The sequence below is a fragment of the Labrus bergylta genome, chromosome 9 (genome assembly GCF_963930695.1).
Source record: "Labrus bergylta chromosome 9, fLabBer1.1, whole genome shotgun sequence".
Classification (NCBI taxonomy): Eukaryota; Metazoa; Chordata; class Actinopteri; order Labriformes; family Labridae; genus Labrus; species Labrus bergylta.
In genome coordinates, this window is record NC_089203.1 from 28,221,871 (window position 1) to 28,242,463 (window position 20,593).

Sequence of the window (20,593 nt, forward strand, 5' to 3'; positions counted from 1 at the left end):
CAGAAATGCTAAATGCTTAAACTGTTGTCGTTGGCTAAGCTGAACATGATGCGGCTCATCTTCATTCTACTCCACAGCAGACGCTGAGACGATGTTTTTCCAGCTCGGTGGTTTCATCTGCGAGCGCCATGAATGACAAGAGAGTCATTACTGCAGGAGGTGACAGGTTTCAGTAAGTCACATCTCCCAGGGAGCAGGAGGCAGGAGGCAGGAGGCAGGAGGCAGGGACTCATTTATGGGGAAATGGTGAGTGAGAGTGGGAGCAGTGGGTGGGCTTCAGACAGACACACAGACAGAAAGATGTTTTTTAACATATATACATTATCTTACATCTGCTGCTGTTACTGTACTGCATATACCTGCCTGTTATAATGATTCACTTATGTATGCACATATATTTACTGTATTTATCAGATACTTCCTGTAAACGTCCTGCACATTACTGAGCACATTAAACCTTGTTGGACAGAGGCATTTCCTTGTTCAATACTTGTACTTGTGCTGTGACAAAGTTGAATCTAATCTCGACAAATTGGTAGGAAGTAGGACTGCTCAAAATTGAGATTACGGCAAATTATCGTCATGTGCTTCTTGCAAATACATGTACGGATGAGATGTTACAGAATCGATACTGCTGCAAAGCTGTGATTACAGTTTTGAAAGACCCATGGTGCAGTTCACAATACCACCAAAGCAATAGCTCTGGGTTTTAAATATCTTCATGTTTTCCGGACATAATCAATACAGAGTATCCCGCAATACAAATGTACTTAATACAAACTTCCTACCTCGCCATTTTGCCTCAATTTGACAGAAATGTCGCCTCAAAACGCCCAGCAGCAAGCATCCCTCAAGCATGATTAAGTAAGCTTGACGCTTCTTTATGACGGCAGCATAGTGTGCACGCAGACTTAGTGTTACCTGTGTGCACCCACCCAGGGCAGCTCTGCAGCTCCCCGTGCCTTACACTAGGATCTCTGAGGAAATGTAAGTGTTTTAAGTTGTAGGATCCCTGATGCCTCTGCTGTTATTCTCACAGCTGTTGTAGTGAATTCTGTGTAGTACATGGTCATTATCCAAAATCAATGTATATCACTTCATGTATGGTATCATGTGGTTGTGGGAAATACCCAGTCTGTAGATCGATAAACACCAGCATTATCATATTAGAGGCAAAAAACATGTCCTCAGCATGGCGTAGCTTCAACATTATTGGGGTCTGGTGTTGTTGCCTGCCCTCTACTTATCTCTGCAGGTGCTCAGTCAAAATCCGACTTTACCATCTGCACATCTTCAACAGTGTGAAACGCTCCAGAGTCGGGCTGAACAGAGTCACAGGAGCAGCTCCGGACCTGAACAGAGGGAAACCATTCCTCTCTTACAAATAACCAAAATGGTCCATTTCAGATAAAAGATATGAATTTGTTGGTGCTGCTTATCTATAAAAACCGGGCAGGTTGTCGTGCTGATTTTGAAGGATTCATTTTCAGAAGAGATCAAACTGTATGGATGTGGCTCAAATGTTTCAGAGTCTGGTTTGAAAAGCTGAATGGACAAAAAGTGGCTCTCCATCGTTTAAAGAAAGTGTCATGATACAGCTGTGGAGTATTTTTAAATACATATTAAGACCTGAAGGCATTATAAAGTGAGATAACCCCGGGTAACAACTTACAGTAATTAAAGAACTTCCTGCTGATATTCCATTACACAGTCTCTGCAGGGTGTTTGGGAGTAAAACAGCATCTCTCTCTCTTTTTATGAACCACGCTGAACGAGGAACATTTTTCACAATCCAAAGAATTAAAATACAAAAGTCTGCTCTCATACCGCTGAACTATGCCCAGATTTTTTTTTACCACAGCAAATTGTGCAGGAAAGCACCTGGGCAGAGGAGCGCACTGCTTCTATTATTCTTTCTTCTCCCTCAATTCTTCGACTCTTGACAGCTTTTAACTGAATTGTCTGCCCGGGCCTGTGTGCAGCCCCAGACACAGGCCTGCTGAACGCTGTGACATCTCCACTCCCCCCCCACCACCCCTCAGCTCCAGTGCTTCAGCCTTCATCCAATTTACCATGAAAGGAATCCAGACAGTCCCATAATATGACCCACGGCTGCCTCGATTGAACACGGTCGAGAGTCCGGGGCCCGGGCTTCACACACATAACCGGCCGGCTATCTACAGAGGACCACTGGCCGCCTGCTTCCCCTTGATAAGGCCCATCGCCCAGGGAAAGAGTGGACGCATCCATCTGGCTGCATTTCATGTCGAAGACTGCCCCCTGGTGGCTCTGAGGGAACAACACAACCACACAGTCAAGTGAGCCATGTCTGCAGTCAGAGGGTGGTTTCACTGTCGGACTCAGATTACAGACGTCTTCTTTTCTAATTTCATGCAGCAGAGGTGCTCCGGGTACTTTTTTGTTGTTTTAGGTTCCACTTCCTTCCTCGTGTGAGTCACAGTTATCTTTCCAACGCAGACGACTGCAGAGAGGATATTTAAACACAGAGGAAACATGATGTGTGAGCATTAGGGCTGCTGCTTTGTTTGTTTTGTACAGAGAAACTAAGTGTAGGTATAGAACTTTTCTGCAGTCACTTTTTTTCTTGCAATGATTTCTTTTTTGTTAATCAAACATCAGGAATGAATGCAGCCCATAATGTTTATATTCAGAGTTTCTGACTGAATGGAGTTCAAAGTCAAATGAATGTACAAACCTACATGTAGTAGATACAGTAGATTTTTGTTTAACATTGAGGTAATTATTACTTATGGGAAACCAGCTGCATTGAGTGTTTTAGCACTGATGCTAAAGAGAAAGATAAATGATATTAATGAGTTTTAATATCCAGGAAGAGGTTTGTTTCATCGTATGGTTGGAAGACACTCATGTTGTCACATTTTGTTTCATCATTTCTTTATTTATGTGTTCAGTTTTGTTTTTTTTATACCGTTTTTTAACCCTCCTCGATATCTCAGACCCGGCTACTCCCACCTCTCTGCCCATAGGTTCTCCAAAATGGAAGGCACAGCATGACAAACAACATGACAATCAATTATCCGAGGGACTAATACACCACAGACTTTTGGAAATGGCTGGGGCACGTCCGTAACTTTTGTTTTTTGTGGGCACCGCCATTTTGTTTTGCGTCACCACTTTTATTAACAGAGCAGCGTCACTCCAAGGAGCTCAATTACATTATTCTATATTTTGTATATTCAAATATTTCTTTTTTTTAATTTGACATTATATTTCTATCTTACTGTATATATGTGTGTGTACGTATATTAGTAATTTGAGTGTATTGCATGGCGGAACAGTCTTTACATTTCACTGCACATCTGTATGAGCATGTGACAAACACAAATCTTGAATCTTGAATCATGGGCCAAAGAGTGACTCGTTCCAGTGCGTGGTGGTGCGAGTGGAAAAGGTAATCAATAAGAATTTAGGTGGATAGACCCAACCTGTTCATTCCCAGTACACACACCTGTTCCCTATTTCCCCATTTAACCAGTTCACTTCCAATTCCCTGTGCCAGATTGTCTCAGTGTGTTTACCCTAGCTTTCCTGTTTTTCTAAGTTTATTGATCTTTTGACCTTAGCCTGGATATCAGATTCACCCTCAGCCTTACCCCTTTAACGGTTTGCCTTCCTGGATTTGTATCCTTGTATTTTCTTTGTAGGTACAGACTGTTGTTTTTTAACCGAGTTGTGATATTGTGTTTATTTCACCTTTGACCTGTGACACATGTTCATGACTTGTTTTCTGTAAAACAGAAGTCACCACAAGCAGCCTAAATCCTTTCATGAATCAGTGAAGGTTACTGATTCAGAGCGATGAAGAAGAACTGATTTCTAGTAAAAAGAAGTTTTCTTCACTGCTGCTATCTGCTCACTGCTTAGGCTTGAAGCATGATGGGTAAATACAGGTATAAACTCATTCCTTCAGCAGTCAGTTTTTTTATACAACATCATTTGATTCAGTCAAATATCTGAGCTGCTAACAAAACCAAACAATTATTACTTCTCTAGTCCCATGGGCTCGATCCTGCTCGAGGTTTTTCCCTCTCCTTCACCCTTCAATATACAAAGTAATAAAACAGAGACAATGCTAGAGGCAGACTCAGCGTGCTGTAGCTGCTCGGACAAAAACTCTGAATATTGGAACAAATTCCCTGCATTCAAAATCTAGAAAACACTCATCTCCCAAATCATCCTCTCTCTCTCCATATCTCTCTGTATGTGGGAGACTGAGAGAGAAAATGGAGAGTGAAACCTGATTTCTCAGGTTGAGAGTTGGTGTAGGAGTGTGCATGTGAGTTTGTGTGCATCATTTTTTTTATTTTTTTTGGGAGAGTGTGACAAATTGGGGCCCCTCGGCTCTGTGACAGAGGGAACCAGAACCGTCCGGTCTGCATTATTCATGAGGTGCGAGTATGTCGGGATGTGATGTGGTGGCGTCTTCATGCTTAACAAAGCTGCAGACAGAAAGTCAAACTGTGAGCTCATGCATCTCCTCCTCCATCTGAACCCACACACACACATTTTTTAAAAAACGGGCGTATGGCACCGACAAATTGAGAAGTTGTTTATTTTGAGAAGAGAGTGGGTTTAGTTTGCTCACTTCTTTTTTTTATAATCAAAAAACACAAAAACATAACCTCCTTTTAGAGTGATGGCCGCCATTTAAACTCGCTTTAATGAACATGTGCTCAGAAACTGCACACTGCACTCTTCTTTACAGTGCACATCATTGAGATAGTCCTCCATCAGATTTTGTAATATTTGTTGGAAAACAGCGCCCTCGTGTGGTAGAAGACAACAGATTTAAATATTTTTTCCAAACTCCAGATTCTCCATCATCCAAGGGGCATAGAGTTTTTAAATCTGAAAATAATGATAACAAAATGTACAGCACCTGGAGCTCCTGGAGCACCTGGAGCTCCTGGAGCGTCGCGGTCAGTGCTCACACCCCGTGTGCAGAGGCGACAAGCGGATCTGACCTATGGCTCATGTCCCACATAGAGGCAGCTGTGGCTCAGTTGGTAGAGTCAGTTGTCTCTCAACAGGAAGGTCAGGGGTTTGATCCCCAGCTCCTGCAACATGTCCGATTTGTCCTTGGGCAAGACACTCAACCCTGAATTTCTCCTGCTGCTTCGTCTGCGGCATGAATGTTTATGAATGGATTTTGGACACTTCACACAGCAGCCTCTACCATCAGTGTGTGAGTGTGTGAGTGTGTGGGTGTGACCTGCAGTGTAAAAGCACTTTGAGTAGTCAGAAGACTAGAAAAGAAATATACAAGCTTAAGTCCATTTCTCATTTACCATGTCGTTCCCCCCTCTCTCTCTCTCTCTCTCTCTCTCTCTCTCCCTGATTTCCGACTATATCCACTTCCTGTCTCTACAATAAAGCTCCAAAAATACAGTGTGCACTTGTGTAATACAAGTGTTCCTGTCATAAAGCCAGAAGCAGTTTTTTTGACATTCAAAGTTACGGCTTTAATCTGAAGCTTTAAATGGAAAACGTTTCATGCTTATTTCTGCTTCCTCTCATTTGTTAGAAAAACACATAAGTAAATCTCCGTAAAGACAGGAAATGCAGGAGAAACAACAATAACGGCATGTATCCCCCAAACCCCCCCCCCCCCGCCTCAGGTCATATCTCCGTCGGCATGTGGCGCTCAGCGAGCGGGAGGAACGTTATGAAACGAGAGAGCTAATATAAGAAAGAAATGAAATAAGTTAGAGAGGAGAGAAATAAATGAGAGCTGGGACTTAAACTGCTCTCTCAGCTCTGGATAACAAATCAACACACAATAAGTAAATGAAAGCGAGGGCAGACTTCAATATCTCGTTTTTTTTTTTGTTTTTTTTATTAAGTCTGACACGTCGCGGTCAGATGGAGACGTACGAGAGTCACACTTTTGAAGCTGCTTCCATGATTTGTGCAAACACTCGACGTCCTCTGGAGGAAATCCTCTGAAGGGAAAGAAAGACATTGAAATGAAGAAGTGGATTTAAACCTGTGTTGATTCTTTATGCAGTATTTATTGATTCCCAGCTTCATATAAACTGGATGTTGAGGCATAAACATAGTACATTTGAACAAAAATATAACCAATATTTACAATTATTGTATTAAAAATACAAAAACAACTGATACATACTCCACCGATTGTCTTTTTAAAAGACATACAGGCCAAAGCAGTACGAGAAAGAATGAAGAAAAAGAAGGTCATCACCAGCTAAATGTACATTTCTCACTGACATCACACATCAAACAGGGTAGCAGTTCTACCTACTACACACCGATCTTTACGCTTGTACATTTTTGTGCAACTTTTGTGTTTTTCTCGAAATAGGACTCGTCCGGCTAATATGCACATGATCTTCAGAGTTTGAATGAAAAAGTGAATGCTGCATGTCACCACTGTATCACAAACAAATTATTATTAACAATCTATCTGCAGCCATTACAAAACAAAAAAAAATTACAATAACAAAAAAAACAAAAAAAAAGGAACCCATGAACTCATGAAGTGTGTAGTCACAGAACACAGTGGGGAAAACACACACACACTGCACTCATCCATGTGTTTCTCAGTCTGTAGTTTCTGAGACTGATCAATGTGATCAGCGCGACTCAGCGATAGAAAGAAAACAACACGTGTCGAGTCACTGATGGAGTTTTCAATTGTTCTGATTGGCAGCCTTGAAAAAAAACAAACAAAAAAAAAGGTTTCTTCATACGTCAACGTCCCACCGGAGTCAAAGGAATAATAAAAATCTTCAGTCACTTCCGTTGATGGAGAGAGGTGACGGTAAAGTGGACGCAGGCGTCCAGTGTAACAGGCGAGGAGGAGGAGGAGGAGGAGGAGGAGGAGGAGGAGGAGGAGGAGGAGTCTGCGAGCACAGGAGCAGGGAGGAGACGCGTCCGAGAAAACAAAACGCCTGCCTTCATCTTGTACTGAGTCTTTAATATACATCGTTTTTAAAAAAGTCGGGGGGGGGGGGGGGGGTATCTTGAATAAGGCATTTCACTCCGCTCTCGTTTGATTTCCTAACTGCTCTTCAAAAAAGGTGATTAGTGACGGGGACGACCATGTGAAGAAATGGACGCACTCATGGCATCGTAAGGCGCTTTTTTTTTAACATTCACTAAAAAATGTGGAGTTATGTTCAGGTCGGGGGGGGGGGGGGGGGGGAATGCCAAATTTGTGAGTATTATTATAAGACTCTGTACAAGATCAACTGAAAAGGTCGGTATAATCAGAGGTACAGTCGAGGGTCACACGTCGACGGATTCTTTGCCACCCGTTCTTAAAAAATAAAAAAACACACAAGAGGTAACTCATCTGACTGAAGACACACATTCACCTCCAGCAGGTGTGGCTGAGCATGTTTATTAGCATCATGGTAAGAAAGTATTTTAATAACTCTTTATTCTGCAGGACTGAGATCTGCAGCTGCTCGGTTATCAACTTCAGCTGTTTTCACACGCACACTAAACTCTTCAAATTTCAGGAGTCGGCAGCATGTGTGAACGCAAACGGACGCAGTATTAACGCCGACTTTCTCCTCATGTAGTCTGGGAGAGATAATGAGCAGAAAATCCACGGCGAGGTGCAATGACGTTTGAATGCACGTGCATCATCTTGCACGTAATGAAGCGGCTTCACACTCCTTTCTGTCACCAGAAGGTTCTGTTTTGATTCTCTGATATGTCCATTTGCACATCGCTTTTATAGAAAGGCAAAAAATAACAGCGTTACTATGGTGTCGGATGCTGTAGCTCCGCCCATTTCCAACATGTCTTGCCTCCTGAGACCGAACGGGGCGAGTCTCAGCAGAGAACTCGTGCTGTTAGGTGTTCATGTTTCATGAGTGCATGTGTGAAAACAGCTTCAGACTGCTCCTTTAATATCCACCTCTTTGATGCTAATTCATACTAAATAGGAAGTTCATGATCCAGATCTGATTTGTATCCTTTCATGGAAACCTTGAAAGGCAACTCACAGAGCCACACACAGCAGGATCCTGGTGAGTATAGATCTGTGTGTGTGTGTGTGTGTGTGTTAGCTGGTTACTGAAGGAAAAGGTCTCAGTTCATGACCTAGTGGCTATCACATAGCGTCAGGAGTTAAAAAGGCATTAAGTGCTTCATAGTGGAGAACAAAAAGCCTGTTGTGTTGCTAATAAGCATGCTCAGAAGTATCCCATCAATGTGTACCTTCGTTTAAATTGTTACCGACTTTAAATTTAGGTATAAAAAAGGACGACCCTCCGTGATTACACCTCCTCTCCTGCACTGGCTCCTCTTGATTTCTTCAGCTTTAGTAACCTTGTGAATCTCTGGAGACCAACATGATGGAGTCAGGCATGTGTTGCTCAGTTTTCAGTGGGTGGTCCATCACCTGTGTGCTTTTTTTAATCGATATCCCCTTTAAGCCCAGTTACAAAAAACAGCAAGCAAACAGGATAGACTCTTGATTCCAAGCAGACGAGCTCCGAGGTGGACCGACAGTCAGATATGGATCAATCATACCCTGGGATCCAGGCCAAAATGTCTGCTCACATTTACGATTGTGCTGAAAGTGCTTTTCTTTGAAATAAATTGTGTTTTTTTCTGAATGTTCTTGTACATAAAATGTACTCTGTGTGTGTGTGTATGTGTGTGTGTGTGTGTGTGTGTGTGTGTGTGTGTGTAGGTGTGTCAGTTTGGATTTGAACCAACACTTGATAATCTTTCACATGTGACACATGAGATAATACTGAAGAGTTCAAACACTCAAAGCCAACAGGCGGGGGTTGTTTCAGTCCAGGCAGAGGAAATGGGCTGACTTGGGGCTGACTCTCGTTTTCTCGGCCCCCAGAGTGCAATCAGTCAAAGAATAAACAAAAACAAACAAACAAAAAAAAGGAGTGGGGAACATTTAGAGTCAAAGTCGACCGTTTTTTTCTCCCTCCATCTTCAAAACAAACGTCTGTTTTTTTTTAATCTGTTTTAGAAAGTAGAAAATGAAAAAGTGCAGATGAAGGTCAACACGTCAGGATGCTGTTGTGTTAACACGAGGGGGGGGGGGGGGGGGGGGGGGGTTGTTGTCACTGGATGGAGGTCGGAGGTTAAAGAAACCGCTCCTAACAGCGATGTGGTTTTATGAGCATGAGGCGGCTCGACCCCCCCCCCCGCCCCTCCCGGCACCACTTAGGTTTCTGTCTTTTTATCCAAAGTGCCAGGCGGTTTTTTTTTTTCCCATCGTCTTTGACCTTCTCTCCATCTCTTCTTCACAGTATTTTTTTTTTTTTTGCATGCAGGGTCTTTCAACCCCCTTATGATGCTTTAAGGCAGGGGAGGGAGACGAGCAGAGGAGTCCCACCAATCAGGAGGGAGAGCCGAGTGGAGGAGGCAGGCACGTATGTAACTGATGATGAGTCCACATTGGTCCGTCTTGTCTCTTTGATCCTGCCCGCCCCCAAAAAAACCGAAGGACTTCAAGTTACTGCAAAAAAAAGGACGTCGTCGTCGTCGTCCCCCCGCCGACCCTCAGACCGCTGACACCTGTTCGTCCTCTGCGGGAAGAAAGAGAGAAAAACAGACGTTACTATGAAGGTGGACGTGTTTTAACTTCTACTCTAAGAAGTGAAATGAAAAGATGAAAAGAGCGTCAGTGTTTAGCTGCTCTCAAACCATGAATCACGCTCACTTTACTCGCCAAACATTTTCTCTGAGCTCGCCATCGTTTGTCACATTGATTTCCCGCCTTCGGGTTCATGTCAGTACGAGATGAAAAATCAACTCGCGGCGACTCGACAATGACAGTGACGAATGCACGTCTTGTCAGTTTTATTATTTCTTGTATTCTGTTATTGACGAGTTGTGAGCAGAGGCTCTGACGTCTGATGGAAAGATTTACACTCTGGATGTTTACTTTCAGGTTCAAGGTGCAGCGTCACTGTCCACGCTAAAGATAACTCCTGCATCTATTCTTTGCAGATAATTAACAGAGTTTTGAGTTGATTTGGCAATTTATCATTTTTATTTTTGTGGATGGTGATTCAGCCCTCAGTCATTCAATAATAACGAGTAAAAGGTAGACAGGGAGGGGGGCGAGGAGAGAGGGCATGACGGGCTGAAAAGGACCCGAGCTAGTGTCATGGTGACTCAGGGAAATCTGTTAAGAGCACTTCATGATGATATATTTTCATAATTATACTTTAAATCACTTCCGTATCACTTTTTGTCCGATGTGTAGAGTATTTTATTTTGAAATTCTGAATGAACAAAGGCCTAACATGAGTCTAACATTGCAGAGAGTGAGTTTGTTAAGTGAATTAAGATGGCTGAATGGTAACAAGAAGCTGGTTAAAGTGGACGGTGGCACAATGAGTAGAAAAGCAGGGCTCGTGTTTCAGCACCAGTAAAGATTATGGAGCCGCCCAGTAAAGGTTATGGAGCAATAGATGCAAACAAAGGATTTTAAGGGTCAGACTCGACTATGTAACGGCCTCATTTTAAATGTAAGAAACATCCAAACTTCAAGTAACATTATCAACAAATGTCTGAGTATTTGTCTTTAAACTTTTACAAGAAACTTTGAAAGAATGTCCCCAGTTATAGTTTAATCCTTGCAAGTATATTTAAAGTCTGCTCTGATTTGATTTTCATCTGCAGACATGAACGGAGACCAGCAGGTAGAGAAATATTCTGAAATGTTTAGAAATCTGTGGCTCTTTGTTTTTTTAAGTCTCATCCGTCTTCTATGTTATTTTAGTGATTACACTGCGTTATGTTCTAAAATCAAAGACCTGGAAGCAGATTCTATAGGATGTCGATGTTTTAGCTCGGCTGTTTGAACGACTGACTCCCAGATTTGACTCATAGATGGTTTCTATTTTAATCCAAAATGTTGTGCTTTGTAAATTGTACTTTGTCTTTCTTTGTATTTCCGTCTGTAACTTTGTGTTTTTGCTGCTGCCTGTCTCGGCCAGGACTCCCTTGAAAAAGAGGTTTTTAATCTCAATGGGACCAACCTGGTTAAATAAAGGTAAAGTCCTAATGCATCAACAGAGAACAGTAACATTTAACCTTCTTTACCACCTTTTGGTTTGAATATCACACTCGTCAGAATTTGAAAAAACCTTTGCAAACACTCGACATCTACATGTATGAAAAGTGCTGCTGCAATAACACACATTTCATCCAGAGTGACTGCAGGCGGGGCCGTGTGCGTGCTGGTGCAGGAGGATGGAGGTGCATGTTTTTTTTTTCAGGCACTGATTGCATGAGTGGGGGGGGGGGGGGGGGGGTCCTACTAACGGGCACTGTGCCTGCTGATGGATGCTGCTCAGCACAGTGCCACACAGTGAGAGAAGAAGAAGAGCAGAGTGTGTGGTGGTGGTGGTGGTGGTGGTGGCAGAGAGAAGTGAGTTTCTGGTCCGACCAGTATGACTCATGCATGATGACATATTGTGGGGTTAAAAAGGTGAGAGGGTCCCACTCCAAATCAACAATTCCCACATCATAAATACTGAATGTGTGAGTTTCTAGTTTTCTGATTGGGGGAGCGCTGATGGAGAATTGTGGTTTGGGAGTGGGACCGGTCCTCCTGGTGGTGCTGTGTGAGGAGATGGTGGGGTCTCAGTCCAGGTGTGTGTGTTCCTGTTCACATGCAGGTTCATTGGAGGGGGCAACCTGATAAATTAGTTTTTTTTACCTGCCTTTGGGGAGAGAGGGGGCCCTGCCTGTTAACCCCCCGTACACACACTCTCATGGTCTGGGAGTCTCGGGTGTGTGCTGTGCGCCTCGCTTTGGCTTCCTCAGAGCGATTAGTTTGGGAGACAAGGACTCACCCTCCTCTTCCTCCTCAGCATCTTCGTCGTCGGCCGGTGAGCGCGTGCGATGGAGGCCGCCCCCGCGCTGTTTGGCCGCCTGGTGGGCCTGGTGGGAGTCGGGCGACTGGGTGACCATGCGCGAGCGCTGCAGGGCCGTGGTGTAGTCCGGCGGCCGGCGGCCCGTGTGGGTCGTCGTCGACGTGGGGACGGGCGTGGTCGGGTGCTGCCCCTCGGCGAGGTCAGAGATGGTCAGGGCGGTGTAGCCGGGGGGAGTTGGGGGGGGCTCGCGGTAACGACTTTCTTTCCGTGCTACAAGAACACAAAAGACAAAGAAGATGAAGGGACCTGGAAACATTCTGGAATGATATCTGTTCCCCTGTTTGATAGAAAAGGAAAAGAAATGAGCAGAAATCAGAGATTAATGAAACATCAGGACCCACAGGACGCACCAGAGGAACAGTGTCTACACCTCTGCTGCATAAACTGTGTAGAGTTAGACTAAACATCAATCCCACCTTCATGTTTGTACAATCTGAGGTCTGTTAGTGGAGTTAGGCATCATGAAAAAAAAGTTAGCCTAGCCCGTGCCCCTCAGGAAACCAAGTCCACCATCAGCACCTCTAAGGCTCGACTCAGACTGCAGGAGTTAAAAAAAACTTTGAACATGTTCTGTTATTTGATGTCAAACTGGAATCAACACTAAAGACTTGAAACTATTGGGTCTTTTGTAGCTTCAGGATGTTTGTAAGATGATTGTGAACCAGAGGAAACATCTCAAAGGGAGGGAGATGTAAACACAGAGGAACAGTAGGAGGAGTACGATCATGAATGAAGTGATGTCAGAGATAAGTGTTACACTGACACTGAGTATTGAATGTCTGGAAGTCTGTAGATCAACTTGAATTTGTTACTTGTACCCTAAAGTCCCCAGATCCACAATCTGCCTACATTTGCGTTTTCTCTCTGTGACCTCTGGAGACTAGACGCTGCTCAAACAAAAGCTGAATGTCCACAACTCCTGATGGGAACATTTTAGGAGGCCAGATCAACTTGGACAAATGTAATCTACAGCCAGAACCTGAAGTCTTAAAACTTTAGCTAGCTAACATTAGCCTATGATGTTAACCCTTTCTTCAAAACACTGTCAGCACCTCCTTTTAGACCTCTCTCTTATTTGTATCTTCTATATTTACCATGTTTGATATTTTCAGGACAAGTTAAGGAGTCTGCGATCAGTTCAGCTATGAGGAAATAAGATCTTTAAACCCTCTGTAACCCCAGATGATCTCCTCTGAGTAAATGTCTAAAGAGGTTTTGTGGTCGATGAAAAACTCCTGTAGTCTGAGTCTGGGTTAAAATATCTCTCAAGTGTGATTTATACAAAACCTGGAGTGTGAAAGTGACAAGCTGTCGTTTCTGCCTGTGATACAAATTAAAAATAAACTGAATATGTTTCCTGTTAAATAAATAATCCATCAGTGACTGCGAGCTGCGGTAAACTCACAAAGGAGTCCTTTACCCCCAGCGGTGATGGGCGACGGAGACGGCCGTCCGAGCAGCTTGGCCTCCTCCGACCCGGTGGAGGTGATGCTACTGGTTTCTGGGTCTGCGTTCACGTCCTTCCCTCCTCTCCTCTTGATGGTGCCCGTGTCTCCTTCGGAGTCCTCCCCCCAGTACGCGGCTGAGGACGAGGAGGAGCTGGCAGACGCCCAGCTCCCCCTGGCCTGAGCCGCCCACAGAGCGGCAGGCCCCCCTAATAAGGCCTCTGGACCCCCGTGAGGGAGGCCCCCGATGCCACCTCCGCCGCCTCCTCCTCCTCCTCCTCCTCCACCGAAGGCCAGAGTCTCCCAGCTGCGTCCCTGCTGCATCGTCTGGATGTTGTCATGGGAACCGGAGGAGCAGGAAGTCCAGGAGCCGCGGCCGCTGTCTGCGGCGTCGAGGGAAACTCGATCGCCCTGATCCTGAGTCAGCTCCTCTGAGCTGGGTGAGGAGAGCACCGTCGGGCAGCCGGTGTAGATCCCTCGACAGTCCTGCATCGATGAATACGACCTGTGATGTGATCGACAGTTTAAAAGTCGGAATTTCAAATTACTAAACACATTTAGAAATATGGTGAGAATTCAGTGAGCTTCAAAACTCCAGTACAGCAACTTCTTGTGTATCTACTGCCATCTTGAGGTACATGTATGTTCCTACAAAAAAAAGTTAAAACAAGAAACTAGCACACAACTGGATCATGTTTTGAATTAATAAACTAAAGGGACCAGCCTTGCCCAAGAGGCATTCATTTCATTTATCTTATTTTTAGGAGTTCCTACCCGAGGCTGTACTGGTCGGGGTCAGTGGTGGCTCTTCGTTCCAGCCGCGCCCCGACGATGTGCGACTCCCCGACTCCTCCGGAGTGACGGAGTCTCCGCTCCTCCTGGGCCATGTCGAAAGAGGAGTTACTGACGAGGCTGGAGCGAGAGGAGATCTCACTGTGACCGGAGTCTGAGTACGCGTCTCCCATCCTGTTGTAACCTGACAGACGAAGACAAAGGGAATGATTTGAAGCCTTTAGAAGTGCAATAACAAAATCTTAAGATGAGCATGAGCACTTTCTTGTTCTAGATTAAAACTTACATTTAAAACCTTCATGTGATAGGGAAACGTACGAGCATGTTCACGATAACAAAAGGATGATTAAGCCCCGTCACTGCCTCCTACATGTCAAACTTCCAAACACAGAAATAACGTATGATGGGTCATTTTTTTTTATTCCTCAACATAAATCGTCTCTATTTCCATATCTCTCTCGTCTGGGTCAGTCTTCTTAAACGAGGCGTCACACTCAGACTGCAGGGGTAATTGCAGAGTGTGTTTCCAACTTGGCCAACCGGCTCTTTAGGGACGGATGCACCAGATTCTGTCTGAGTCAGCAGTTTAACACGAGTGCTGAACAGTATGGAAAAGTAAGATAACAAGCGTGAGGGGACTGGGAATAGTAAAGAGAAATCACTGCTGACACGTGTAAGTACATGTTTCCTAGTTAGAGGCGACTCGTTGAGGCAGATCAGCTGTAGAGCCGACTCGCCTGCAGGTCGTATCTCCCTGCTGCTCTCAGCAACTTTTCTCTCTATGAGCTCTTTAATGCCTCAGTCTGAAGAACTAAATACTACGGTGCGCCTAAAGGGACAGAATAGCATGCGATTATATAAATTCATGCATTCATTTTTTTTTTTATTTGTAAGATTTATTTTTGGGCTTTTTCTGCCTTTATTGTAGAGATAGGACAGTGGATAGAGTCAGAAATCAGGGAGAGAGAGAGAGTGGGGAATGGCATGCAGGAAAGGAGCCACAGGCTGGATTCAAACCCGGGTCGTCCGCTTGGAGAACCACAGGTGCCACTGCGCCACCTGCGCCCCAATTCATGCATTTATATCAGACCTAAATTAATCACACTAACAGCTCTAATCTATTACTCCAGACTCCAGACATGTTAGTGCCGTTCTCTTAAGACAAAATCAAATGCTGCTCACAGGAACCAGTACGAGTTATAAGCCAAAGGTCAATTTGGAAAAGGCAAAGATGTCAGAGTAAAAATGAAATAGTTAAAGATTGAAGCTGGATGAGAGTTTAGAGCAGCCTCAGAACCACCTGATAAATATTTTCTGAAAACTCTTCATTAGTCCATGTTGTAAAAAATCCAAAACATCCTTTGAGAAACATTCTCTGTCTTTCATCTGCTTTGTATCAAAGCTAATGGTTCACTTCCTAATCAGTAACAACTGGAAGGAAACACGACGATGTTTGTAATATAAAGTAAACATTCTTATGTTGGGCCAAATACTCAACAACAAATCCAAGACATAGTGCAGTGCCTGCATTCAGCCACCAGGAGGCATTTGAGGACCATGTAATGACAGCGGGAAGGAGCCTGGAGACTGGTGTGGGAGGGGGGGGCATTATTGGCTTACCCTTCTTGGGTGAGCTCTGTGGGGAGGTGGGAGGGGAGGAGAGCTGGGAGGAGGCGTTGGACACGGTGTCCTCTGGCTGCCTGCGGTGCCTCTCGTTCCCCTCCTCCGACAGAGAGAGGATCTTCTTCAGAGACTGTGGCGAGCTGGTGCCTGTGGACCCCAACAAGATGAGCAGAATTAACATGAGCAACACGGCTGTTCCCTCCGGGGGACAAGGCTAAACTGCAGACATCCCAGACAATGCTAAACTGCATTGTCTGGGATTTTTTTTTTGTTTTTTGGTCATTTGCTTGTTTGTCAGACGGCCTCTGGGTGGCAGCACTGTCATGAAAAAAAAAAAAAAAAAACTGGGAAAGGCTGGCTGTGCTATTGTCTGCAAATAACAGGATGGGGGGATTAAACACAACAGACAAGAGAACAGTCCAGAGGCTTATTTCCACTTAATCCACAACGACGCTGGTATGCACATTTGTTAAAACAACAATAAACAAAAAAGTGTTCTTCCAGGGAGAAGTGTAACCACGATTATCAGGTAGTAGTAGCTTTGCAAAACAATAGTGTTAGCTAAATGTATGTGCTATGTTGCTATCAATACCAATCAGTGGACTAGTTCCTCCTGCAAACTCTACTGTTCAGTTGCTGATTGTTTAACTTAAATGTTTCCACCAGTTGTTCTGTTTGTTTTCTCTGTTTTGGTTTTCTCTATTTATTTCTACTTATTTGATTTTCTCTCTCTCTTATGTTATTGTTTTGATGTGTATGTATGTCTGTGTATTCATTTCTAAAGATGTTGCTGCTTCTTTTCTTGGGGCTAGTTTCTTTTTTGATTCATTCAACATCTTAAGTTGAAAAGATGTTTGTTGAAATGAAATAACCAGATGAATGAAAATAAAAACAAATAAATGCTTCCACCTGATCTACTTATTAGAATCGTACATGTCTCAGTACAAATCCTCCTCCATAGCAAAGGAAAAGGTCGCGCAAACAACTGTTCAAAGTAACAAAACTGATCATTAAATCAAATGTCTTTGGGTACATACAGCGTCTGGTAGACAGTTTGTAATACAGGTAAAAAAACTGATTGTTTTCAAATGCATACAGATGAATATTTATCTCACCGAAAGGCGGCAGATCCTTGACTGGCACTTTCTTTCGGGATGGGTAAAGGGCGACTGCAGGGACCTGGAGGGCCTGGCTTCCTTTGGCTAGCTGGCCCCTCTGCTGGCTGGCAGCTCTGGACACGACCGGCGAGGTGTCTGGTCGTTTCCCACCGGCATTCTTGGGCACTGAGAACGGGGGAGAAGCGCGAGCAAATGTACATTACAGACAAGATTTAAAGTCTTAAAACAGAAATGTATGAGTCAAAAGAAGCATGAGGAACGGAGGGTGGAGCTGTTTCAGAATCAAAATGGTGCATTTGCAAGCGTGGGAGCGTCCATCTGACCGCTTGTGCTTCTCCTTCTGTTTATCAATGCATTAGCAGCAAGTGGAGTTGGCATTAACAATGGGAAACTGGCCTGAGGGGTTCAGATTTTTGTATTCTGTGCCAATAAGTCCTTCAGCAAGTCTTGCGAGTTCTGAGTTCCCATCCCTGTTTGTGTTTTCTATAAATCCTGGGAACAAAGTGAAGAGCATTCCTAAATGTCCTTTTGTATCTTTGGTGCATTTGTGCGGCAAACTCACATGTGCTGATGGAGGGCTCACACTGCATCGACAGCGTCTGCAGACTCTCCTCGTTGGTCTCCAGGCTGAGGTTGGACAGATACTGTTTGACCTTCCTGGCCATCTGGGCGTCCTCGTAGAGCTTTTTGGCGTTCAGGAAGGAGCTGCGTCGCACCCGCTTCTTGTGCCCGCCCGTCTGGTTGACGTCGAGCACTGCCGCGTTGGCACTGCCCTGACTCAGGGACCTGGTCGCACATGGAGCCAGCCACGCAGATAAGATGTTTACAGGAGGGGGGGAGGACAGAGACACAGAAACACAAACAGAGATTAGAGGAAGGTAAAGTAGCACATCATTTATCTTCACTGTGCATCTAACACGATAGTGCTAGCATGGTGTGCAGACTTTAACATGCAGAGAGCAGTTCAAAGTATTTCTCTCAACTCCAAAACATTCCAGTCATTCCAGGCAGGAGGGGGGGGGGGGGGGTGAGGAATGATGACTGTAGTAAAAACAACAGAGGAGTAGAGAAAGGGGGCGGAGTCCTGCGAGGTGAAGCTCGGTCATAGTTTACATTTCTGTGGCGTGAGTCAGAGCTGATAGAAGTGGTAGTAAGAGCTCGCTCTCAGTCAAACTGAACAGAAAACAAAAGGATTAAGTGTGAGTCAACAGGAAGTCATGTTCGCTCCGCTCGATGGAATGCTTCCTTTTTTTTAAAAAGGTGTTTCCACTGAATTCATAGAATTATGTCTTTAAGACATTTACGAGGCTCTGCACTTTGGAACAAGCTCCCCACAGATCCAGACAAACCAATCGAGTGCATTCATCTTGACTCATACTTGTTTTAGTATCCTTTCTGTGTATGTGTGTGTGTGTGTGTGAGTGTGTGTGTGGGTACATATGGTGGTGTAATCTTTGTGGGTGTGGAGGGAGGCTTCTGAGGGTGATAGGTTATGGACTTTGGCGATGATGTAATCTGGTTTTATTAGCTCTTAATCATTTCTTCTTTTGAGTCATTGTGAATTCTGTATTGTTTGAGTGTCTACCTGCACAGGCTCTGCAGATGGAATCTATCAGCTAAATGTATCTCCTGTCATTAATCCAGATTCAAGCTGTACAACTAAATCTAAACAGAACATTCCTGTGATGCACGTTTGAGTTTAAGGACATGAATCATAATAACTGCACTCACACCTTGTAACTGTGACTGTAACACCTCGGTGATTCAACGCTCTGCAGGTCTTATACTGTCATGAAGTTCATCTCATGATGACATAACTACCTGAGCACTGACTTTTCCTTCTTTCTCTTCTTTATTTTTTTTTAAAATCCAGTCCATGTGTTTGTCATAAAATATTCCAGTAAATCCTGTATGCACGTACGGTCGATGTCCCATTTGACCACAAGAATGTAAAGCATGAGAAATAAAAGTCTATGTTTTCAGAATCTGGCTCTTTGGAGGTTTAGATATCCAGATAAAAACCTCAAAGTCAGGTACAATTCTGAAACTAAAGCTGCATGCATGCTGTTATTAAAAAAAACAAAACATGATTTAAAAAAAAAAGGTCACATTTGCTAACATGAGACTGGAATCCAACATCAAACACTTGATTTGGTGTCTGTTCTGTATGGTTTCAATCAGCTGTTTGGATTTTTAAAAAATGTAAAATATTCCAGTGTGAGCTAATGTTAGCTATAAGTGACCTTTGTTTCATTTGATGCTCTTCGGTTAGGGTGAGGCAGGGTTAGTGGGAGGAGTCAAATCAAACGAGTTAGTTGGAAATAAAGGCTTTCAGAAAAGAAGCACACAATATTGGCAGAATACAAAAAAAAGGGGGGGCCAGGAGGTGCAGGGGGGGGGTGCACAGGGTCACCAAACTTACCCTAAACTTCTCCATTTCTTCTTCCTAGCGGTTTGGGTGCCATGAAAAGAGAAGCATGGAGGGGCAAAGGGCGGACGATTAAAGAGAAAAGAGAGAGAGAAGGACACAAAGCTTAGGACAGGAGAGACCACCAAGATCACAACGAGAGAATCTCACCAAAGACCCACATGAGAAGTCAAACAGGAGAGGAAATCAAATGGTAACACCGCTTAGAAGTGACGTCATTAGACAAAGACTTTTACAGAAGCACTGTGCACATCTTAGGGCCAACAATGTGTGTAGGGGGGGGGGCAGCTGCCAGAGGGAACAGCTGCCAGAGGGAACAGCTGCTTGACAGAGAAGAAAGCGTGGTGCAAAAAATCTTTACTGCATCTACATGAACTGTGTGACCTCCCAGGGCTCGGTTAGTCAGAGGAGAGCTGACTGAGCTACAGAGAGTCCTGATTATTCATCTGAAAAACCTCGTCTTTGAGAGGGGTCTTACCTCGTCCTGAACATGAGAGCCGGGTCCATGTTGACGGAGGCCATGCGGCCAACATGGCGGATTTCTTTGGCGATCATCCTTAGCTTCTCGAAGTTCACCAGGCCGTCCACTTTGGAGTCATTGCCTGAAAGAAATGGGAAGAAAGAACGTGAATATGGTATGTCACATCTAACACAGCTGAGGGAACAAATACAATCAGGAAGAATTCAGAGTCACTAACAGCACTGCCCTGCAGAGCCACAACTACACATGCAGTTGAGGACCATAATAAATAACATCGCTTTACCTTCGTTATATTGCAATGTGCACGCTCAAGCTCTCTGGTCAGGTAGCTTTAACGCTAGTGAGAATACATTTTCAAAGCTCCAAATTTTTGAAACAAACAATAGAAGAGTTTTAATCCAAAAAGGTGAAATGTTTTTGTTTTTAATTCATCATGTGGCTTTCTAAACCATGAGCTCTTCCTCCTAGCTCTACATCACGTGAGCACGTCACAGCAGCTGTTTGTGTTGGTCGGGAGAACAAATGAATTTGGCGTCGTGTTACCTTCATGCAGGAAGGTGAGGTCCTTCTTGATGACGGGGAACAGGGGGATGATTGGAGGCTGGAGGTTCTGATTGTTGAGGACATTCCTGTACTTGGCCATATTTCTCGAGGGGTCGAAGAGGTCCTGCAGGTCCGAGAACAACTTCTCGTATTTGCTGGGAAGCTTCTCCCAGGTCCCCCGGAGTCTGGAGACCGGAGCCAGGTTCAGACCGCTGTGGAGAGAGAGA

General features: G+C 44.3%; 1 protein-coding gene across 15 annotated transcripts in view; it reads right to left on the minus strand.

The window, feature by feature from the left end:
• Positions 1-6,033: 6,033 nt before the first annotated feature.
• Positions 6,034-20,593, minus strand: part of rapgef2b (Rap guanine nucleotide exchange factor 2b) — a 127,067-nt gene continuing 112,507 nt past the window's right edge. For 11 of the 15 annotated variants that reach the window (XR_010666918.1, XR_010666916.1, XR_010666914.1 and 8 more), the window contains 10 exons: positions 20,367-20,578; positions 19,821-19,944; positions 19,337-19,360; positions 17,477-17,700; positions 16,912-17,079; positions 15,794-15,943; positions 14,156-14,357; positions 13,342-13,886; positions 11,720-12,146; positions 6,034-9,575 (listed from right to left, as the gene is read on the minus strand). Coding sequence is in view for 2 of the 15 variants with exons in the window: in XM_065959001.1 (XP_065815073.1) it covers positions 11,773-12,146; positions 13,342-13,886; positions 14,156-14,357; positions 15,794-15,943; positions 16,912-17,079; positions 17,477-17,700; positions 19,337-19,360; positions 19,821-19,944; positions 20,367-20,578 (2,023 nt within the window). In the remaining 13 variants the exon portion in view is untranslated. The remainder of the gene's footprint in view (positions 9,576-11,719; positions 12,147-13,341; positions 13,887-14,155; positions 14,358-15,793; positions 15,944-16,911; positions 17,080-17,476; positions 17,701-19,336; positions 19,361-19,820; positions 19,945-20,366; positions 20,579-20,593) is intronic. The other 4 variants (XR_010666913.1, XM_065959002.1, XM_065959001.1 and 1 more) reach the window with 4 other exon arrangements.